Consider the following 21,017-nt stretch of genomic DNA (forward strand, 5'->3'; position numbering starts at 1 on the left):
ATTAGTTTATGACCAAGAGTCATCTTTTTTTTTTATTGTGGTAAAAACCACATTAATTTACATTTTAACCATTCTTAAGTGTACAGTTCAGTAATGTTAAATATATTCACATTGTTGTAAAACAGACCTCTAGATCTTTTTCACCTTGCAAAACTGAAACTCTATATCCATTAAACAATTCCTCTCTTCCCCTGGTAACCACCATTCTACTTTCTGTTTCTATTGACTACTTCAGATACCTCATATAAGCGGAATCATACAGTACTCATCTTTTTGTTACAGGCTTATTTCATTTAACATAATGTCCTTATGGTTCATCCATAATATAACATGTGACAGGATTTCCTTCCTTTTTAAGGCTGAATAATATTTCATTGTACGTATATACCACATTTTGTTTATCCATTCATCCATTGATGGACATTTGGGTTGCTTCCACCCCTTGGCTATTGTGAATAATGCTACTATGAAAATGGATCTGCAAATACATCTTTGAGATCCTGCTTTTAATTCTTTTGGATATATATGCAGAAGTGGAATTGCTGGATCATACAGTAGTTCTATTTTTAATTTTTTTACTAACCTCCATAGTATTTTCCATGGCAGTTGTGTTGTCAGTTTTTTTAGATTTTATTCTTCAGAACAGTTTTAGATTTACAGAGAAATTGAGAAAATAGTACAGAGTTGCCACATACCCCACCCTCAGTGTCTCTTATTCTTATCACATCACATTAGTATGGTACATTTGTTACAATTAATGAATCAATATTGATACCCAATTATTAACTAAAGTCAACAGCTTATTCATATTTCCTTAGTTTTCACCTAATGTCCACTTCCTGTTCCAGGATCCCACATTAAATTACATTCAGTTGTCATGTCCCTTTAAGCTACTCTTGGCTGTGAGAGTTTCTCAGATTTTCCGTGTTTTTGATGACGTTGACAGTTTACTGGTCAGGTATATTGTAGGATGCCCCCTACTGGAATTTGATGTTTTCCTCAAGATTAGACTGGGGTTATGGGACATGGGGAGGAAGAACACGGAGGTAAAGCACCATTTTCATCACATCACATCAAGGGTACACACTATCATCATGATTTTATGACTCTTGATGTTGACCTTGATCACCTGGCTGAAGAAGACCGTCAGTTTCTCCACCATGAAGTTGTTCTTCTTTCCCCCCCTTTCCATACTGTCCTCTTTGGAAGAAAGTCACTAAGCACAGCCGGTAGTTTGGGAATGGAGAGTTATGCTTGCCTTCTTTAGGGTTATGTTTTTTTTTTTTTAAAAGATTTTATTTTTTCCTTTTTCTCCCCAAAGCCCCCCCCGCCCCCCCCCGGTACATAGTTGTGTATTCCTCGTTGTGGGTTCTTCTAGTTGTGGCATGTGGGACGCTGCCTCAGCGTGGTCTGATGAGCAGTGCCGTGTCCGCGCCCAGGATTCGGGCTAACGAAACACTGGGCCGCCTGCAGCGGAGCGGGCGAACTTAACCACTCGGCCACGGGGCCAGCCCCTAGGGTTATGTTTTAACAAGCAAAATAACCCACTCAACAGGCATCGAGCGCTTTTCATCACTGGTCATGCTTTGCACTTTTAACAGCTGATCGGAGCTGTATAAATAGTCCACATCTGCTGTCTCCTGGATCCTCACTCTTCTCATCTGTAAAATAGGTGTTGCTGATCCTTCACTTTCAGGACTGTAGCCAGTAGAAACTCTTGTCGTCAGTGTCTGTTCCCTCCCCCATTTGGCTGTCGGGGAACTCCGGGGCGAGAAGGGAGCACGGACTAGCCTAGGGTCTCACCGCAAGCCCGCCGACTCCAGGCCAGTCCGGGCTCTAACCACACCCTGGGCCCAGCCGCCCCACCCCGGGGCGGGGAGCTAGGTGCACTTCCGCCCGCCCCAAGTACCTGCATGTGGCGGGCTTGGGCGGGACGCGTCAGCGGCGACGGGCTGCACAGTGCCAGCTGCCTGTGGGACCAGACGATGAACCTGACCGCGGCGTCCCGCTCTGTGCGGCCAGCCAGGGCCGTGTCCCCTGCGGGCCCGCCGGGGGTGAGTGCACAGCCCGGGACGCACGGGGGCCCACCCCGGCCCCCGCGCCTCGTCCTCCTTCAAGGGTCCCTTGTCCGCTCCTTGCCCTGCTCTGACTCCCTGCGTCTGGCGCGCAGTCTCCGCCTCTGGCCGGGCTCTCTCTTTCTCCTTGGCTGTTCCTGCCGTTTTGATCTCTCTCCTTCCGCGCCACCATCTCCAGTCCGGCTCAGTGCAGCCTCTCCTCTTTGGCCTCTTTCCTGCCTGGCTGCCTTTGTTTGTCTCCTTCCTCTCTTCTCGGTCTTTGTTTTAGCTGTCCTCTTTGTGCTTCCTCGCTTGGTCCCCTGTCCTGTCCGCTCTTCCGCCGTCCCTCCCCCTCCTCTGCCCCCACCCTGTCTCCTGGCGGTGGGAGAGGCAGCCCCAACTAAAGGCTGGCCGGAGTATCATTCCCTCACGCCGCAAACCCCTACCCTTTCCTGCCTGCCCCAGCCCTCTGGTTGGGTCCTGAATCCGCCTGCCCACTCCCAGGGCTTGGGTGAAAGGAGTTTGAGGGCAGGACCAGGCAAAGGCTCAGAGCACTCTAGGAGCAGAACATTCTAACCTCTCCTGGCTAGGTGCTATCCTGAAGACTTGTAGGAAAGGAAAGCAGATCCAGTAGTGCGGGACTGTGGCTCTTTCCAATAGGGCAATGATAACGTCATTGTTGCTGGCAATTGACAGAGTCACCTGCTCAGAGGCAGGGCTGCCCTAGGTGCTCAGTAAATGTCTGAAGGCATTACTGGGCAAGGAGGGAGCCAAGAGGGTGCCTGATGCCAAGTAGAGCAAGACTGGCCCTCATCAGAATACCAGGCACTCCTGTAAATCAGTGTTGTGGGTAAGCTCCAGCTGATTCAACAGAACCTTATTGAGCATCCTTGCTGTGCTAAGCCCTGTAGTAGGTACTGGTGACATAGAGATGAATCAGGGATAGTTTTCCCTTAGGAACCTCACAGTCTAATGGGGGATACAGATGAACAAACAGAATTACAAGAGAGGTAACCACCATGACAGTGGAAGCACAGGGCCCTCTGGGATCACGAGGAGACAACCCATCCAGAAACATTCCTGGAGGAATTAACTGGAAGGATGAGTGGGCAAAGTGAAGGGAGTGGGGCGGTAAGTGAGTGAAGTCCTGGAGGCATGGGGGCCCAGCCTGACCTAGATGGTGGGGGTGGGGGAATGGGAGGCAGGGTTCTGGTAGTTGATTGCTAGGGTTGCAAAGGGCCTTGTAAACCTTGTTAAGGAGTCTAGAGTTTATCTGGAAGGAAATGTAGGGTCACTGAAGTGTTTAATGCAGGGAGTGACCAGATCAGATTTGCACTTCAGAAAAACTGCTCTGGTTTCAGTGTAAAGATAGGATTGGGGGAGGGCACTCAAGAGGGCAGGGAGCCACGGAACTAACCAGGCATTTAGAATTGCCAGGACTTGGTGATTAGTGACCTGGGTTGGGGGAGGTTGAGGACAGGAGTAGAATGCAAGATTACAGCCCGGGTTTCTGGCTCAGACGACTGAGATAGGGAACAAAGGAAAAGGTCAGGGTTCTGGAGTGGGGAGAGATCTTTAGGGGCCTAGAGGACATATGAATGGAGATGTCTCTCCATTGACCCGACTAAAGGTGACCAAAAGAAAGGTATGAATGTTTGGCATGGGAGTTGCAGATGTGTAGGGACCCTTTAGACTGGAACTGGGTGAGAGCTGGCCTGTCTGATTCATCCTTGTGTCCTCGTGGCCAGCACTGGCCTGGCACCCAGCAGGGGCTCCTAGAGACCACGTTTCCCCAACCTATGAACACAGGGTGTGGGACAGGCTTTCCCATCCAGGAATGCTTTGGCAGGGTGACTGGTAGAAAAGCTGGGGAAGAGGAGCCACCAGGAAGGGCAGGTGGTTCGGAAGAGGGGTAGAAGAGAAGTCTTTATCTACTAGAAATACATAGTGTAGTATTCATGGATGCTGTAGGAGGTCTGATTCCCAAAGAGATTGGGAGTTTTGGGAAAAAAGGAGGGGGGGAAAAGCGGGACAGAATTAAGAAGCTTGGGAACAGGGCCAAGGTCTTATTTGATAAAGAAATGGGGTTGAGGATGTCAGGGCTGGAAGCTATTTTGGGAATTATCTGGAAATGAGCTTCAGAAATGGCACTTGAAGTGCCTGGATTCATTAGGCTTTCAGAGCTGGAGAAACTTAGAGTTCTCTTTGTCCATTTTGCCTCCCTATTTCATAGATGACTAAGCTTAGGCCCAGAGAAGGAAGTGAGCTGCCCCAGACACATCGCTAATTACTGGCGCAGTGGGACTGGACGTTGAGAGGGGTAGGGCACCCATGCTGTGCTGGAGTCAGACTGATAGGGGTTTGATCCCAGCTCCAACTTCATCACTTCTGAGTTATGTGTCCCTTCTTTCTGAGCTTTCCTCACCTGTAATGTGGGGAGATTAAGAGCGCCTGTGAGCTCTCAGTGGTACAGGAGTGATGAGAGCACATCGATCCATTCAAGGATTAAAGTCTGCAGCTTTGCATTTAACTGCCTGCTTTACAGGGCCACCTTGGGGTTAACCAAACAGCCCTGCAAAGGGGCTTTGAGGTTTGTGGGAGAGAGAGGGAATCATAGGTTCTGGGATTATTTTTCTCCTGGCTGTATTGTTTGGCTGCTGTCAGAATGCATCCTCTTGTCTCCCTTCTTCACTCCAGCCTGTAAAACTATCCCCTGGTAGGAGCTGTTGCCATGGCAACTCAGTTCTCCCCAGCAGTTTGGCTGCCTTTGGCTCTGTTCATTCCAGTACTTTAATCTTAGAGGTAGAGCCCACAGACAAGCTGAGAATGAGGTCACACCTAAATCAGACTGAAGGGTAGTCCTGAGCCCTGGCCCTGCAATGACCTTTGATAAAGTCTCCAGGTTGAAAATGCAGCCTTCTCTCTAACACTGCATAGATCTTTGCTGCTGCTGCAGCTATCACACCCCCTAGGAAACCTTCTCTGGCAACCTCCAACACATCCACAAAAGAGCCGACCCCTCTTCCTTTGAGTTTTCCCTCTCAGCACCTACATCTTGCAGCCATCTGTTTCCCTCTCTCCCCTGTGAGCTCCTGGAGGGCAAAGACTGTGTCCTATTCGTCTGCTTAGGAGGGGGCTTGAATGAAATAGGCCCCTCTACATTTGGTTGAATTAATGAGTAACTAAGGGAATGAAGAATGGAGGTATTTGAAGATTGAAAACTAATTTATGTGATGACTCAGAGGGCAAGCTTCGGGGTAAATTGCACCTGAGTTCAAATACTGATACCATCACTTAATAGCTGGTCAATCTGGGGCAACTTCAGCTCCTTAAGCCTTAGTTTCTTCATCTGTAAAATGGGGATTTAATGCATTCTTCAAAAGGATTGCTGTGAGGATTGAGTTAGAGACTGTATGTACAGAGCTTTGCACAAGTGCTAGACTGTGAGAGGAGGGACTGTGTCCTGCTTGTTCCTCACTGTGCACCAGGGACCTGGCACAAAGTAGGCACATACACATTTTATTGAATGAGTGAATTTTAAATAGTGAAAATTGTCTAGGAAGCTGGTTTCTAAGGATAACATCTGGGGTCTCAGCTCATATGTAATGATCGCTAGATGGTCTGCTGGTATTTTTGGCAGCACTTAGTGACTGCAGCCCAACTCTCGGTCTGTTTCCACATCCCTCCCCACACTGGCCTGTGGGCCTCTGCAGGCAGGCACCACATGGGTGTCACCCACATCCTTGGTGCTCAGCCCAAGGTCCAGCATAGAGAAGAGGCCTCTAAAAATTCTGTTGAACAGCTACACCTAACTTACATTGGCACCGCACTTTACAGTTTATGAGGCAGTTTTATATCCATTGTATCTGGTGTTATTGGCCTTTTCACCACCAAGGATATTCCTGTTATTTAATCCCCATAGGCCCATATTTTGAAAAACATCCATCAAACAAATTCCATTTGTTAATTAATCAAAGTCATGCCAATTGCTAATCAGAACTCCTGATCTCTATGAAATAAGAATTTGTATCCCCAACTTCCAGCACAGGATGTTGACACACGGTAAGTAGCCAAGAAATGCTTCCTGAATGAATTTAGCCTTTCTGAAAGGTTGAGAAAGGTTTGCCCCCTACCCCCACCCTTTTTTTTTTTTAAGCTGTATCTTAGATCTTAGATCTGAGCATCCCACTATTGGGAAATTCTAACTTCACAACACCTCCATATACCCTTTTTATAAATGAGGAAACTGAAGCTCAGGGAGGGGAAAAGCCTTGCCAAAGGCCACAGAGTTTGGAGTTTGGGAGTATTCTTGCTGAGAATTGCTTCCACAGCAGCCCCCTCTACTAATATTCTGTGACTTAAACAAGACCGTTAAAATGCTTGAATGGGTATTCTTATATCAAACTGAAATCTTTTTTTCCTTAAAATGCGCACACTCTGGAGCTCTACAGCATAAATATAACCCCCTTGCTAAGATGGGCCCTCCAATAGCTGAAGCCAGTCATCACGCCTCCCCTAGATTCCGTGCTGGGTTGTTCTTTGGATGAAAAGGTCATGAGCTCCCTGGAGGTGGCACTGTTGATTCACTCTGCCTCTTGTGCCCTCAGCTATCTCCCGTCGTAGAGCTGAACGTGGGGGGCGAGTTCTACACCACCACCGTGGGCACCCTGAGAAAACTCCCAGGTTCAAAGCTGGCAGAGATGTTCTCCAGCTCAGCCAAGGCCTGCATAGATGCGGAGGGCCGCTTCTTCATCGATCGCCCCGGCACCTATTTCGGACCCATCCTGGACTACCTGCGCAGCGGGCAGCTGCCCACGCAGCACATCTTCGAGGTGTACCGTGAAGCTCAGTTCTATGAAATCAAGCCTTTGGTCAAGCTCCTGGAGGACACGCCACAGATCTTCGGTGAGCAGGTGGCTCGGAAGCAGTTCTTGCTGCGGGTGCCAGGCTACAGCGAGAACCTGGAGCTCATGGTGCGCCTGGCGCGGGCCGAGGCTGTGGCGGCGCGCAGCTCCGGAGTGCTGGTGTGCGTGGTACCCACGGAAGAGAACGCCGCATTTTGCGCGGATGCCCTCCGCGTCCTGGAGGCGGACAAGAGGTCGGTCATCAAGTTCGGGCCTTGGAAGGCGGCTCCGGACGTCAAGGACCTCCTGGACTGTGTGAAGATGGACATTATGGCCCAGGGGTACCAGGTGGACTATAAAAGCCATAATGAGAAGGCATTTTCATTTGCTCACTCCGATTACTTCTACACATTCCTCTTCACCTGGTGGTGATCCCCGGGGGCAGGGGCTGTGTGTTATGGGCTCTGTTGGGGCTTACGAAATTAAAAGTTGCCTTGAAAAGCCATCTTCCTTTAATTTCAAAAACAAACATCAAACAGCTTCCGAGGTGGTCTACCGAGGCTTGCCCCCAGATATTTATCTCCCCCTTGAGGACTTTCCAGTCATTGCACCTGACTCCACTGTGCTTGCCTAGTGAGGTGCGGCTGCTCCCTGTTTAAGGCCTCATGTACCTGCCAGACCCTTCCGTCAAAGTCCGATGGCAAGGCTGAGATGAACTGGAATAGTTCAACAATGCTTTGGCTGGGGATGCAGGATGACAACAGGAAAAGAACAGGATATCATGAATCTAGATAGTCTGACCTAAAAATGTAGCCTACCCAGCTTCAGCTTGTGGTCCAATCCTCTAACCCTGGTGTGTGCTTCATGAGGAATATGCCAGGTTAGTACCTATACTAGATGCTGCTCAGATCTCCTCTCCCAGGTGCTGTGAGTGTTGGCTGCTAGAGCCTCACAGCTGTCACCTTCTCTAGAGCAGTGGTCCTCAAGGTGTGGTCCCTGGACCAGCAGCATCAGCAACACCTGAGAACTTGTTAGTAATACAAATTCTCTGGCCTCCACCTCAGACCTACTGAATCAGAAACTCTGGGGGTTGGCCTGGCAGTCTGTTTTAACAAGTCCTTCCTGTGATCCTGATGCACTCTAATTTTGAGACCAGCTCTAGAAAAAAAATTGCCATCTTGCTTGTGTAGAGGTACGGAAGACTGACCCCTTACTGCAAGGAGGAACCAACTCGGTTCCAGAGCTCCTTGTGGGATCCGGCTGAAGCCAGTCTTCATCTGACACCACAATCTTGGTTAGGATTCCTCCTCTGCTCTAGCCTGCTTCCCTGACTTCCCTTGCCTGAGGGCCCATCCTCAATAAACCGCTTACACAGGAGATCCTGTTTCAGGTTCTGCTTCACAACCTAAGACATTCTGTAACTCTAAGGAGGACACATGTAGACATTCATCCTTCTCCAAGTCCGTGTCTGGGAAAGGTGACCCCCTTCCCTGCCTAGTAGGGTGAGCAGCCATCCTGGGTTCCCCGGGACTGAAGGTCCATTTAACTGTTAAGCTTTAAGGAATTAATGCTGACTCAGGGAGTTTCAAACTTAAACATAAAATTGCTCAGAACATAGTCATTTTTCAACAAGCATTATAATTCAGTAACCGCATCTGCTTGTATATTTTTTCTTATTTTCAAAGCTTGTTCTATTTTCCTTTTTTGGTATTTAATGTGGCTGGCAATTTAAAGTGGAAAAATCTCGAATGTCTATTTGAACTTTTTATCACGAAGCAATTCAACATTATCAAGGGCATGGAAAAAAAGTTCATACCTTTTGATCAATAATTACACTTAGGAGATTAGATTTCAAGGAGACAGCTCCTTGAGATCTAAATAGGATTGCTTAAAATTTCAGTTTCTTGAATTATGGAAAGGTCAGTGTCGTCCCCGATATTTCTGCACATTCCCAGAGGGCCTGCCCTCTGTGGTCAGCTCTGGGTTTCTGCTCCTGCTGGATTCATTCAGCATAGGGATCATGTAGCTATCTGGAACCTGTTGTTTCTGGTATACAAAATCTCACCCAGATTTAATGCTCAGATCTTTTTCTTAATTTTTGCAAATAACATTCCCATGAGCTATTTCTCACATAGCAGACTGGAAAATACAGGCTAATTAACGGGAGGGAGTTTACAACACAAGTGAAAATAACTTCAAATTGAATATTGGACATATCTATTCTTAAAAGTGTGTCAGTAACCCCCATCACTAGGGCTTTTCATTGGTAGATTGTATTTGTTCCTATTCTTTCTTCCCCCTCTGTTCTTGCCATGTTTCTCTGTAGTTGGGAATAATCTTTCCCACTCCACTGATGGGGGTTGGCCTCATGACTTAATCTGGCCAATGGAGTATGTGTGGAAGTGACAGTGTGCCAGTTCCAAACTGAAGCTTTAGAGGCATGCCAAGTTTCCACCAACCCTCTTGTGTTCTTGTCATTTGCCAGGAGAAGACGATGTTTCAGTTTAGCTCTTTCGTTGCTTTGGCTCTAGCCTGCGTCCTTTAGGAGCTGACTCTTCCTAAGCAATTTACCAAACTATTTTATTGAACAAAGGCAATTCCAATATCTACCCCCAACTTCCAATCCATAATACACTTAAGATAACATACTACTTTTTTCTTTTTTTTTTGTTTTTTGAAAATTGGCACCTGAGCTAACATATGTTGCCAATCTTCTTTTTTTCTTCTTTCCCCCAACAAAGCCCTGTGGTACATGGTTGTATATTCTAGTTGTAGCTCCTTCTGGTTGTGCTATGTGGGGCGGCACCCCAGCATGGCCTGATGAGCGGTGCCATGTCCGCGCCCAGGATCCAAACCCATGAAACCCTGGGCTGCCAAAGTGGAGTGCATGAACTTAACCACTTGGCCACAGGGCTGGCCCAAATAACGTACGACTTTTTATCCCACTTAAGATAGCAAAACAATTGGAAATCAGTCACGTTAGTTATGGTACATGTATATAATGCCATGTTATGCAGCAATTAAAATTACATTTATAGAGGGCTTAAAATTATTGGGGAGGAGAATGCTCCTTTAATTCAATGCAATTTAATTAAATCTTTGCTTCAAAAAGGACTTAAGATGGTGAGGCTTACAAGGCTATGAAAAAAAGACATATCCAAAAAGATGTAAATTAGAAATACAGAAATCAAGTGGACATTCTTGGTTGCCTATCCAATATACTATCTCTTCCCTTACTTTTTCCTAACAGAAAAGGCAAAATAGTAAGGCATATACATAATGTTCAAAATACTATATCTGTACCATTGTGGGGGCATATAAGACTTTTCAGAACTGTTGAGATTTACTAAAGAAAATTATAGAGTCACAGGAGGAAAACTTAAAATGGAATGCTAAATATAACCGTCATTATAATCCAAAGGAAAAACACAAAGAGTAAAACCTTTGAGATTGCCCTCATGGAGACACCCTAGTTTATAGCACTCTGCCAGTTTTCAGGTCTACATAATTCTCCTAGAGTAACTTTTTTTTTTAATTCTCTACTTATTTTCCCCGTCCTTCCCCACCCCCCTCCCCAAACATTCTCTTCTCTTTTCTGCTGTGCTCAGTGTCCTGGAAGGCCGATCCCTAGGTACTGCAGGCCCAGTCCCTTTCCTGATTGGCTAAAGACTTGGAAAGTACAAGAGTGAAAGACTGGTGACAAGAAGGCCTGGGCAGTTGGCATGTAGCTGGACCTCTTGGAAGGCTGAAAATATTTGTGTTTCTTATGAATGCCCACCAGAGGGCATCCATTCTAGAAGAGGCTCTCAAAAAATAAATGGGCACAATGATCCAACCTGTAGATGTCAGTCAGCGTCTTTCCCCATTGCTTGCTCAATGGAGTCATGAAAAAGGTGGCCATGATGGCAGGGATGGAGGCTATGCACGGCCTCTACAGTACAGACTTCCTCTCACCAGAGCTGATCTGGCCACTGAAGGATGTCCAAGAGTAGAGACCGACACTAAGCATTTGATATGGTATTATTGCCGGGGGGGGGGGGGGGGGGGGGCGGGGACTAGACGCTTCTTAGTGGTAGGCTGATTGCACTGCAGATCAGTTAGCTATACTGTTCTGTAACAAACTGTTGGGAGAAATGCTGGCGTTTCTAAGCAAATGGCATTGACAGCTTTGTTTCAGGATGTTTGCAAAGCTGCTTCGGGGTAGGAAGTAGATTTACTTACATTACAGGGTAATAAAGCTTGAGACATTTCAGGGTGGTAAAAAATGTCTCCCACTGGGTTGGAAGGCAGATTTGTTTCCTAACTGGTATAATAAAGATAAAGTCTCTCTCCAGAGGGTAGGGTTGTTAGCGTTCTTCTTTTAAGATCGAGGGTTTCCTAAAGTCAGTGTTCTTCATCTGTGTTGCAGATCTATTGTGTGCATGGCATTCACCGGCATCACCTGCGATGCGCTTTTGGGGGGTGGGGGGCAGGAGAACCAATACAAACATGAAGTTCCTGCCACCTGCTATGCTGTGAATAGTAAACTGTCTAAATCCATTTTGGGTTGTCTCCTTACCAGCTGAATCCATGGAAGTGTGGCAAGTCACCCTAGTAGCTGAGGGACTGTCTGACTACATGACAACACCCTGATCCTAAAACTTAATTAACCATTAATTATTTCTTATAAACTTATAGATTGGGCAGTTCTTCTGGTCTTAGCTGGGCTCACTCATGCATCTGTAGTCACATGGTGGATCAGCCTAAGCTGTCCTCAGTTGGGTCAACCTAGCTTTGTTCCATGTGGTCACTCACTCTTCAGCAGACTAGGTTGGACTTATTCTCGTGGCAATGGTAGGATTCCAAAATCAAGCAACAGGCCTTGGGAACTGGTATGTGGATAGACATTGAGGCCCAGGCTCAAAACTAGCACACTGTCACTTCTGCTACATTCTTCTGGCAAGGCACAAGGCTAGCCCAATTCAAAGGGTGGGGATATAGCTCACATATCTCTTGTCTGTTTTTTTGCTGAGGAAGATTTTCCCTGAGCTAACATCCATGCCAATCTTCCTCTATTTCTTTTCTTCAGTATGTGGGCCATGAGCACAGCATGGCAGCTAACAGAGTGATGTAGGTCCATGCCCAGGAACTGAACCTGGGCTGCCGAAGTGGAGCATGCCAAACTTAACCACTAGGCCACCGGTGCTGGCCCTACATTACATCTCTTACAGGAAGTAACTTCAAAGCTACATTTCGAGGAGAGGAGAGGAGAATTGGGGCCATGTTTGCAATCATTCTACTGCACACTGGATCCTTCCGTCAGGGAGGGAGTGGTGATTTATCCTTACAGGAATAGATACATATTCCAGATTCAGATTTGACTTTCTTACTTCTTTAGACTGAATCTTTGCATCCCCCCCCCCTCAATTCCTTTGTTAAAATCCTAACCCTCAATGTGATGGTATTAGGAGGTGGGGCCTTTGGGGGGTGATTAGGTCATGAGGGTGAAGCCTTCGTGAAAGGGGTTAGTGCCCTTATAACAGAGATCCCAGATAGCTCCCTTACTTCTGCCATGTGAGGACACAGTGAGAAGATAGCTCTCTAGAAACCACGAAATAAGCTCTCACCAGACACTGAATCTGCCTGCACCTTGATCTTGAACTTCCCAGCCTCCAAAACTGTGAGAAATACATTTCTGTTGTTTATAAGCCACTCAGTCTTTGGAATTCTGTTATAGTAGCCTAATATCTATATATAGCCTATTGGTTCTGTTTTCCTGGAGAACCCTGACTAATACATCTAACTGTGGTGTTTCTGCCAGCCCTACCATTCATAGATACCTTATTCATTTTCATGTATTTCACTCATTGCCTCTGACTAAGGAGCTTACGTTACGGTGAAAAAATTATAGTAAAGAAATTCGTTGGTCTTGCTAGGCACCCCAACACTTTGATGCAGCCGCTCTGACAAAAACAGCATAGTGACTTTTTGCAGACTCAGTTATGGTGCTAGCTGAGAGACAGCACATTGTGAGTTTGAAGTGCTGTCTTACAGGTTTGTGGTATATGCCTTTTACCAACAGCTAAAATATAGTACTGTTCCCCCCACAGTTAGAATACATGGGTCTTGGAACTAAGGGGTGGAGTTAGGAGTGGTTCTTGTCATTTTTACACCAAATAACTCATTTATGAATTTTTGGGTCCAATGGGTTGGGAGTACTTAGTCTCCAAGGGAGAAACAGTTCCACAGAAGAACAGAGTTGTTCCATTACACTGGCACATGTAATGAGACTGCCCCTGGTCACTTGGGGCTCTTCTTGCTTAGGCAAGAGGCAGAGAAGGAGTTACTATACCAGTCTGAGTGACCCAGATTTCCAAGGAGAAGTTGGGTTGCTGTTATGCAATTGGGGAAAGGAAGACTATTTGAAGCCTAAGGGATTCACTGGGGCACCTCACTGCATTCTCATGCAATAATGAAAGTCAAAGGCAAATGTTATCAATTCAGTAAAGACAGTTTTTCATTTCAAAATTAGATAATGGAATATTCTTGTTTATGTACTAGTCTGCCCCCAGCTTCTTAATTTTATTTCTATGGCTCATTCCTGTTCCCTGTATGCACTTTACTCTCAATATGTACTGAATTTCCTTTGGTTTTCTGAGTGCACCAAACTCCTTCCTGCAGCCATGTATCTAATAATATTGATGTGGATCAAGGCTGCCCCAGGGAGAGAAGCCCAAGGCGTCCTGGCCTACATGCTGATCTATATGACCCAATTCATATCTAAAGTTACACGACCACACAGTAACCAGACCCCACGTGCACTGATACCATTTAATGATTTTTCACATCATCTTTCCTTTGTCTAGTAGAAAATAAGTCACGTACCCCTGCCTTATAAATTTAGCCCTAATCCTCAACACATTGCAGCCCTTCACTGCCCATGGGTCCTGTCCCTATGCCTACAGACCTTTACTGCCCATGGGTTCTGTCCCCATGCCTACAGCTGTTCACTGCCCATGGGTCCTGTCCCCATGCTATTCTGTGCTATTCTCTGAATAATGGAGCACTACTACCAGACTTTGAGAGTCCAAGAAATCTTTCTTTTGACTCTTTGTCTTGCCGAGCCCGCAGCATTTCTTCTGGTGGCCTGTACGGGGATCTTGCTTCATTGGCTTGTGAACTTAAACTCTGGTAAGTGCCCTTTTCTTCCTTGCGTCTTCCTCTTTTTCAAGGATGGATCTAAGTTCACTTCTCCATCAGGAACCTTCTTGGACAGCTGTATGAATCTAAGTTTGCTGCCCATGGCTACTCTACGGGGCAAATCTTGGCATTTAGCCTGAAGAGAATCAGTACCTTAAGCCTGAGGGTGATGAAGAACGAATTAAGCCATTCCTTCCTAATCCTGTCTGTAACATACAAATATTACATGGGTGCAAGTCAACCACTTAAGTCATTAGCACAGTCACCAATCTCCAAGACTCCCATGCCAGGTTTCTTTTCCTAAGGCTGGATTGGCATTCCTCCTTATGGCTCCTGACCAAACTCTGAACCATGGGAAAGTCCCAATCCGGGCTCCGGTTGAAGGGAAGTACCTAACTCTAACCTTGGTTGAGTATGGGAACCCTTTCTTGGGAGAATGGCAGCTTATATTTGATAGAATATGGTAATCATAACAATAATAACTGCTAGCATTTATTGAAGGCTAAGTAACTTTACTAAGCGCTTTTCATTCCACTTGACATATTTATATATGCGGTAGACTCTGTGGTCTGGGATTCCTTTCTTTCTGGACCATTCACTGTTCTGAAGCCAGATTAAAAATCATTTCCTCTGTAAAACCTCCCTGAGGCATCTTGAAAAAGTTAGCTCTGTTTGAACCACATTCCTCTGTTACCCAGCACACTTTGGTTGCCCTCTAATGATCAGTTTGGGTGTCTCTCTTCCCAGTTAGACTGTAGGACCTTGAGGGTAATGACCATCTTTTATGCATTGTGGAGTCTTCTGTACCTACCACAGCCTGCCGCTTTTTCTAAGCATCCCATGTTAACTCTTTTGAAAGAACCAAACAATGAATAGCCAAAGTTTAAGGTAGGATGTAAAACCGACCTTGGATTTATTAACACTAACACGTGAACTACACTTTACAGTGTGCGAAATATTTCTACATTCTTGTATCCCATTGTCATTACATCTTTGTCAGGTTAGCTGTTATCAGCGCATTTGTAGTTGAGGCTGCTTGTTCATTAAGTGCCAGGCGGAGCCTGAAGCTTTGTTGCTCGACCCTCGGTCTCAAGATTCTTTCCACTCTACCCCACGTATCAGAGGAGGGATTGATTCCTTAAAGAATGGGTAGCTTTTGAACAATTGGAGTGAGCGAGCAGGAAAAAGCATCCCAGGTCAGGAGAGAGATGACGCAAGGCTTGATCAAAAGGAAAGCTCAGGGACGCTGCAAGCAGTAAACATTGCGAAGAGCAAAGGACGACGAAACTCCTACTCGGCGTCTTCCCGTTATCTCGAGAGTCAAAATCCTTACGCAAGTCCAAATTTTGCCTCTAGCTCTGAACGCCCCGACTCTGCCCTTTACTCGGTACTCCCTCCCTCCCTCTGCTCTGTTCCACGCCAGAACACTTTGAGACGAGCAGCAAGCTCCCGAAAGCTCCCATTGGCTCGTCTGCCCTGTCAGTCCCGTCTCCTCCCGCCAGAGGTCCCGCCCCCTCCGGGCTACGCTCTAGTTTTCGTTCCCCGGCCGCAAGAGGCGGAGGCGCCCAAACTTGGTTGTACTGAGGCCGGGCAGTCGAGCAGCAAGAAGAGGCCTCTCTTTCCCGGAGGCCCACTGCCTTGTGGGACCGTGGCAGGTTCCTCCGGCTTGGGCGGGATTTCCGGGTTCCTATGCCACGCCTCCTGTCGAGTACGGAAGCTGAGAGGGTCTGCGAGCAGCCATGGCGGCGCACCTTAAGAAGCGGGTGTACGAGGAGTTCACTAAGGTGGTTCAGGTAAGCTCTGAAAGGAAAGGTCCCAAAATCTGTCCTGGCGTAGGGAGAGGTTATCCACGTCCCAGGCGCTTTGCCAGAACAGACGCCACAAATCTGGGTTGAGTGCCGCCTAGTTTGATAGACTGAGACTACATTTTAGTGGGTGTGTTCGTTTGCCACTACTGTTACCATTATTATTAACTAATATGTGCAGTCTGACACTTTTTTTTAACTATTAGAAGAAACAAATAGCACTTTACAATTTAGGAAAATACCGTTATCTCATTTCGTTCGGATTATATTAGCATCTTCATTTTACAGCTGTGAACTTTGAGCCTTCTGGAGGGGTACGAGGACTTGAAGCCAGTTAGTGGCAGAGCCCCTCCTAACTCCCGTTACAAAAAAAAGAGCCCAGGGACAAGTTGGCTGTATGCAAAGGTCTAAGGGATTGGAAGAGGAGTCTATAGAAATCCTCAAGACCCGGTCAAAGGAGGCAAGGGTCACAGGCTTCATAGGGGTCGAACTCTCCGTTGGTGGAACAGCTCACCTAGGAAGGAGGGTAATACCTTCCTCCTTTAGAGTTGTTTAAGGACTGGTGTCAGAGCAGTCAGAGATTCTCCATGTGTCTCCTCAAAAATGTCGCTAAAGTAGAGGTTGATTCCAAGTCATCCCTTGTGTCGTGCTTCTCAGACTTTACGTGTATACGAATCAGCTGGAGATCTTGTTAAAATGTAAATTCTACTCTGTAAATCGGGCAGGGGAGGTGAGCCAGTAATCTGCATTTGACAAGCCCCCAATTGATCCTAGTGGATCAGCAGCATCCTTAGATCTGTAGATCACCCTTAGGTCCTTAGACTTGTAGAATAGCAAGACTTAGACCATCCAGCAGGAAACTGATCCTTAAACATTTCATTCATTCTTTCAACAAGAGTTTATTGGGTAAATGAGTGGTTACTATATATCAGGTATGGTGAAAGGCGTTGAGCTACAAAGTCCAATACGCATTAGGGTCCCTGTCCTTTAGGAGCTCACAGGCTAGTGGGAGAGAGAGAACAGCAAATCTGTCATTATAGTACGGAGACATAATTGCATTGACAAATCAAGTCTTCGTCTTTTGCAGCAGCTCCTTTTTTTAAAAACTCCCTAGACAAACTCCCTAGCCGTTTGGGATTTGACAAGTATTCCTTCCAGCTGTATCACTTTCTCTTTTGTTTTGTAGACACATCTTTGTAGCATATTCTCCTTGTCTGTAGGGAAGTTAATCTGCTCCTTATTCTTGTTTTTTCTTAAATTAACTTTGATTGAGATTTAACCTTGACACTTTTTTGTTGTTCCTTTTTATGTGAAATTAGGTTTCCTGAGCTTTTAGAATGAGCCAAGATTCAGGAAACCTTTTCTAACTTCACAGAGCTCCCTCTTCTGTGACTTGCATTCTGCGATTTCCCGGCTGTTTCCCATGCACACTTTTCTTGTCTTTCTTTTTCTGTAGTACAATATATGTAACATAAACTTTACTATTTTATAGGTAAATTCTTAGACTCATGCAACCCCCCCCAAAACTGAATCAAGATGATAGGGAATCTAAGTAGGCCAATCATGAATAAAGAGATTGAAACAGTAATCAAAAATCTCTCCAAAAATAGAAGTCTAGAACCAGAAGGCTTCTTTGGAGAATTCTACCAAACGTTCAAAGAAGATTTAATACCTATCCTTGTCAAACTATTCCAAAAAGTTGAAGAAGATGGAACACTTCCTAACACATGTTATGAGGCCAACATCACCCTGGTCCCAAAGCTAGACAGGGACAACATAAATAAGGAAAATTACAGGCCAATATTGCTGATGAACATAGATGCAGAAATCCTCAACAAAATATTGGCAAACCGAATACAGCATTACTTTAAAAAGATTGTCATACACCACGATCAAGTGGGATTTATATCAGGGACACTGGAATGGTTCAACATCTGCAAATCAGTCAGTGTGATACACCACATTAACAAAATAGGGAATAAAAATCACATGATCATCCCGATAGATGCAGAGAAAGCATTTCACAAGATCCAACATCCATTTATGATAAAAACTCTTAACAAAATTGGGATATAAGGAAATTGCCTCAACATAATAAAGGCCATCTATGACCAACCCACAGCTAACATCATACTCAATGGGGAAAACTGAAAGCCACCCCTCTGAGAACAGGAATAAGACAAGGGTGCCCACTCTTGCCTTTCCTACTCAACATAGTACTGGAGGTTTTGGCCAGAGAAATTAGGCAGGAAAAAGAAATAAAAGGAATCCAAATAGGCAATGAAGAAGTGAAACTCTTGTTGTTTGCAGATGGCATGATTTTATATATAGAAAACCCTAAAGAATCCATCAGAAAACTATTAGAAATAATCAACAACTACAGCAGAGTTGCATGGTGCAAAATCAACTTCAACAATCAGTTGCATTTCTATACTCTAATAATAGACTAACAGAAAGAGAACTCAAGAATATAATCCCATTTACAGTTGCAACAATAAGAATAAAATATCTAGGAATGAGTTTAACCAAGGAAGTGAAAGACCTAGACAATGAAAACTATAAAACATTATTGGAAGAAATCGATAATGACATAAAGAAATGGAAAGATAGCCCATGCACATGGATTGGAAGAATAAATGTAGTTAAAATGTCCATGCTACCGAAAGCAATCTACTGATTCAGTGCAATCCCAATCAGAATCACAAGGACATTCTTCATGGAAATAGAACAAAGAATCCTAAAATTCATATGGGGTGACAAGAGACCCTGAATAGCTAAAACAATCCTGATAAAAAACAATAAAGCTGGAGGCATCACAATCCCTGACTTCAAAATATACTACAAAGCCACAGTGATCAAAACAGCATGGTACTGGTACAAAAACAGACGTGCAAATCAATGGAACAGAATTGAAAGCCCAGAAATAAAACCACACGTCTATGGACAGCTAATCTTCCACAAATGAGCTAAGAACATAAAATGGAGAAAGGAAAGTCTCTTCAAAAAATGGTGTTGGGAAAACTGGACAGCCACATGCAAAAGAATGAAGGTAGACCATTATCTTTCACCATACACAAAAATTAACTCAAAATGGATCAAAGACTTGAAAGTAAGACCTGAAACCACAAAACTCCCAGGAGAAAATATAGGCAGTACACTCTTTGACATTGGTCTTAGAAGGATCTTTTCAAATACCGTGTCTACTCAGACAACGGAAACAAAAGAAAAAATAAACAAGTGTGACTTCATCAGACTGAAGAGCTTCTGCAAGGCAAAGGAAACCAGGAACAAAATGAAAAGATAACCCACCACCTGGGAGAAAATATTTGCAAATCATATATCCCACAAGGGGTTAATCTCCAAATATATGAAGAACTCACACAACTCAATAACAAAAAAACGACCTGATGAAAAAATAGGCAGGGGATATGAACAGACGTTTTTCCGAAGAAGGTATCCAGATGGCCAATAGGTACATGAAAAGATGTTCAACATCACTAATCATCAGGGAAATGCAAATCAAAACTACACTAAGATATCACCTTACACCCGTCAGAATGGCTATAATTACTAAGACGAGAAATAACAAGTGTTGGAAAGGATGTGGAGGAAAGGGAACCCTCAAACACTGTTGGTGAAATATCAACTGGTGCAGCCTCTAGGGAAAACAGAATGGAGATTTCTCAAAAAATTAGAATAGAAATTCCATATGGCCCAGCTATCCCACTACTGGGTATTTATCCAAAGAACTTGAAATCAATAGTTTGAAGAACTTAGGCACCTCTACGTTCATTGCAGCATTACTCACTATAGCCAAGAAGTGGAAGCAACCCAAGTGCCCACTGACTGATGATTGGATAAAGATGTGGTATAGGTATACACATGGAATGCTACTCAGCCATAAAAAAAGACAAAATCATCCTATTTGCAACAACATGGATGGACCTTAAGGGTTTTACGTTAAGCAGCATAAACCAGACAGAGAAAGACAAATACTGTATGATTTCACTCATATGTGGAAGATAAACAAACACACAAAGAGAACAGTTTAGTGGTTACCAGAGGGGAAGGGGTTGGGGTGTGGGCACAAGGGATGAAGGAGCACATTTGTATGGTGACTGACAATTAATATTGTACAACTGAGGGGCCAGCCCCGTGGTGCAGCAGTTAAGTGCACACATTTTGCTTTGGTGGCCCAGGGTTCGCCGGTTTGGATCCCGGGTGCGGACATGGCACCACTTGACAAGCCATGCTGTGGTAGGCTTCCCACATATAAAGTAGAGCAAGATGAGCACAGATGTTAGCTTAGGGCCAGCCTTCCTCGGCAAAAAAAGAGGAGGATTGGTGGCAGTTAGCTCAGGGCTAATCTTCCTCAAAAAAAAAAAAAAAGTACAACTGAAATTTCACAATGTTATAAACTATTATGTCCTCAATAAAATAAAAAGAAAATTTACCATTTTAATCATTTTTAAGTGTATAGTTCAGTGGCATTAAGTACATTCACATTGTTATGTAGTGTCACTTCCTTTCTTCCCAACATTCTGTGGTTCCCACTTCCGAAGACTACTCACTCCTCCTTCAGCATGCCACATGTTTGCACCTCTCCAAACTTTTGTACCTGTTGTCTCTTTTACATAAAATGGATGTCTTTCTTCCCTTTGTTTTTGTTCTCCACCCGTTGGACTTCGATTTTTGCTTCAAGATCTAACTGAAACCTCAGCGAGTGTTCACTGTCTTCCTCCCTTGCTTCTGTAGCACTCTGTCTTACTCCGCTGTTTGTCCTTATCACTCAGTGCGCCTGTAATTACCAGTGTACATCTCTCCTCACTAGTCTGAGCTCCTTGAGGGCAGAGATAATGCCTGGTTCATCTGTGTCCCCCAGGTAGATCATAGGGCCTGGCTCACAAAAATGTTGATGATTCAATAATAGCAGGTATCAGTTTGTCTTTCCCCTTACAAACTCTCTAGGAAAACAAATATTTCCTAGCTTTTGATCTAACTGCAGCCCAGATAACACTGAAGATTGAATTTGTCTGGAAGAGGATGGAACTGGATAAGGATTTTAAGAGAACAGCTCATTTCTTCACTTTATTCTGCATGAATGGTTACCGTGGAGTGATAAAATGAGTTCTAGT

At 45.0% G+C, this 21,017-nt stretch overlaps 2 protein-coding genes across 3 annotated transcripts in view; both read left to right on the forward strand.

The window, feature by feature from the left end:
* Window positions 1–1,629: 1,629 nt before the first annotated feature.
* On the forward strand, window positions 1,630–7,399 carry KCTD14 (potassium channel tetramerization domain containing 14). 2 transcript variants are annotated; one of them, XM_001494397.5, is made up of 2 exons: window positions 1,630–2,054; window positions 6,662–7,399. In XM_001494397.5, the coding sequence occupies exons 1-2, from the start codon at window positions 1,914–1,916 to the stop codon at window positions 7,328–7,330; spliced, it is 810 nt and encodes a 269-aa protein (XP_001494447.1). In that variant the 5' UTR covers window positions 1,630–1,913; the 3' UTR covers window positions 7,331–7,399. The 2 variants fall into 2 exon arrangements, with proteins under 2 accessions (XP_001494447.1, XP_070130440.1); XM_070274339.1 differs by lacking the exon at window positions 1,630–2,054 and adding an exon at window positions 3,263–3,699.
* A 6,886-nt stretch (window positions 7,400–14,285) lies between these two features.
* INTS4 (integrator complex subunit 4) overlaps window positions 14,286–21,017 on the forward strand; it is a 94,051-nt gene continuing 87,319 nt past the window's right edge. Inside the window, exon 1 of the mRNA XM_023645652.2 lies at window positions 14,286–15,870. Within this exon, the coding sequence (XP_023501420.1) occupies window positions 15,817–15,870 (54 nt within the window). The 5' untranslated portion in view covers window positions 14,286–15,816. The remainder of the gene's footprint in view (window positions 15,871–21,017) is intronic.

This window comes from Equus caballus, chromosome 7 (genome assembly GCF_041296265.1).
Source record: "Equus caballus isolate H_3958 breed thoroughbred chromosome 7, TB-T2T, whole genome shotgun sequence".
Taxonomy (NCBI): domain Eukaryota; kingdom Metazoa; phylum Chordata; class Mammalia; order Perissodactyla; family Equidae; genus Equus; species Equus caballus.

Coding starts and splice junctions, on each gene's coding strand:
- KCTD14 (XM_001494397.5), top strand. CDS start 1,914: ATGTGGCGGGCTTGGGCGGGACGCGTCAGCGGCGACGGGCTGCACAGT. Junction 2,055..6,661: donor CCCCTGCGGGCCCGCCGGGG/GTGAGTGCACAG, acceptor TTGTGCCCTCAG/CTATCTCCCGTCGTAGAGCT.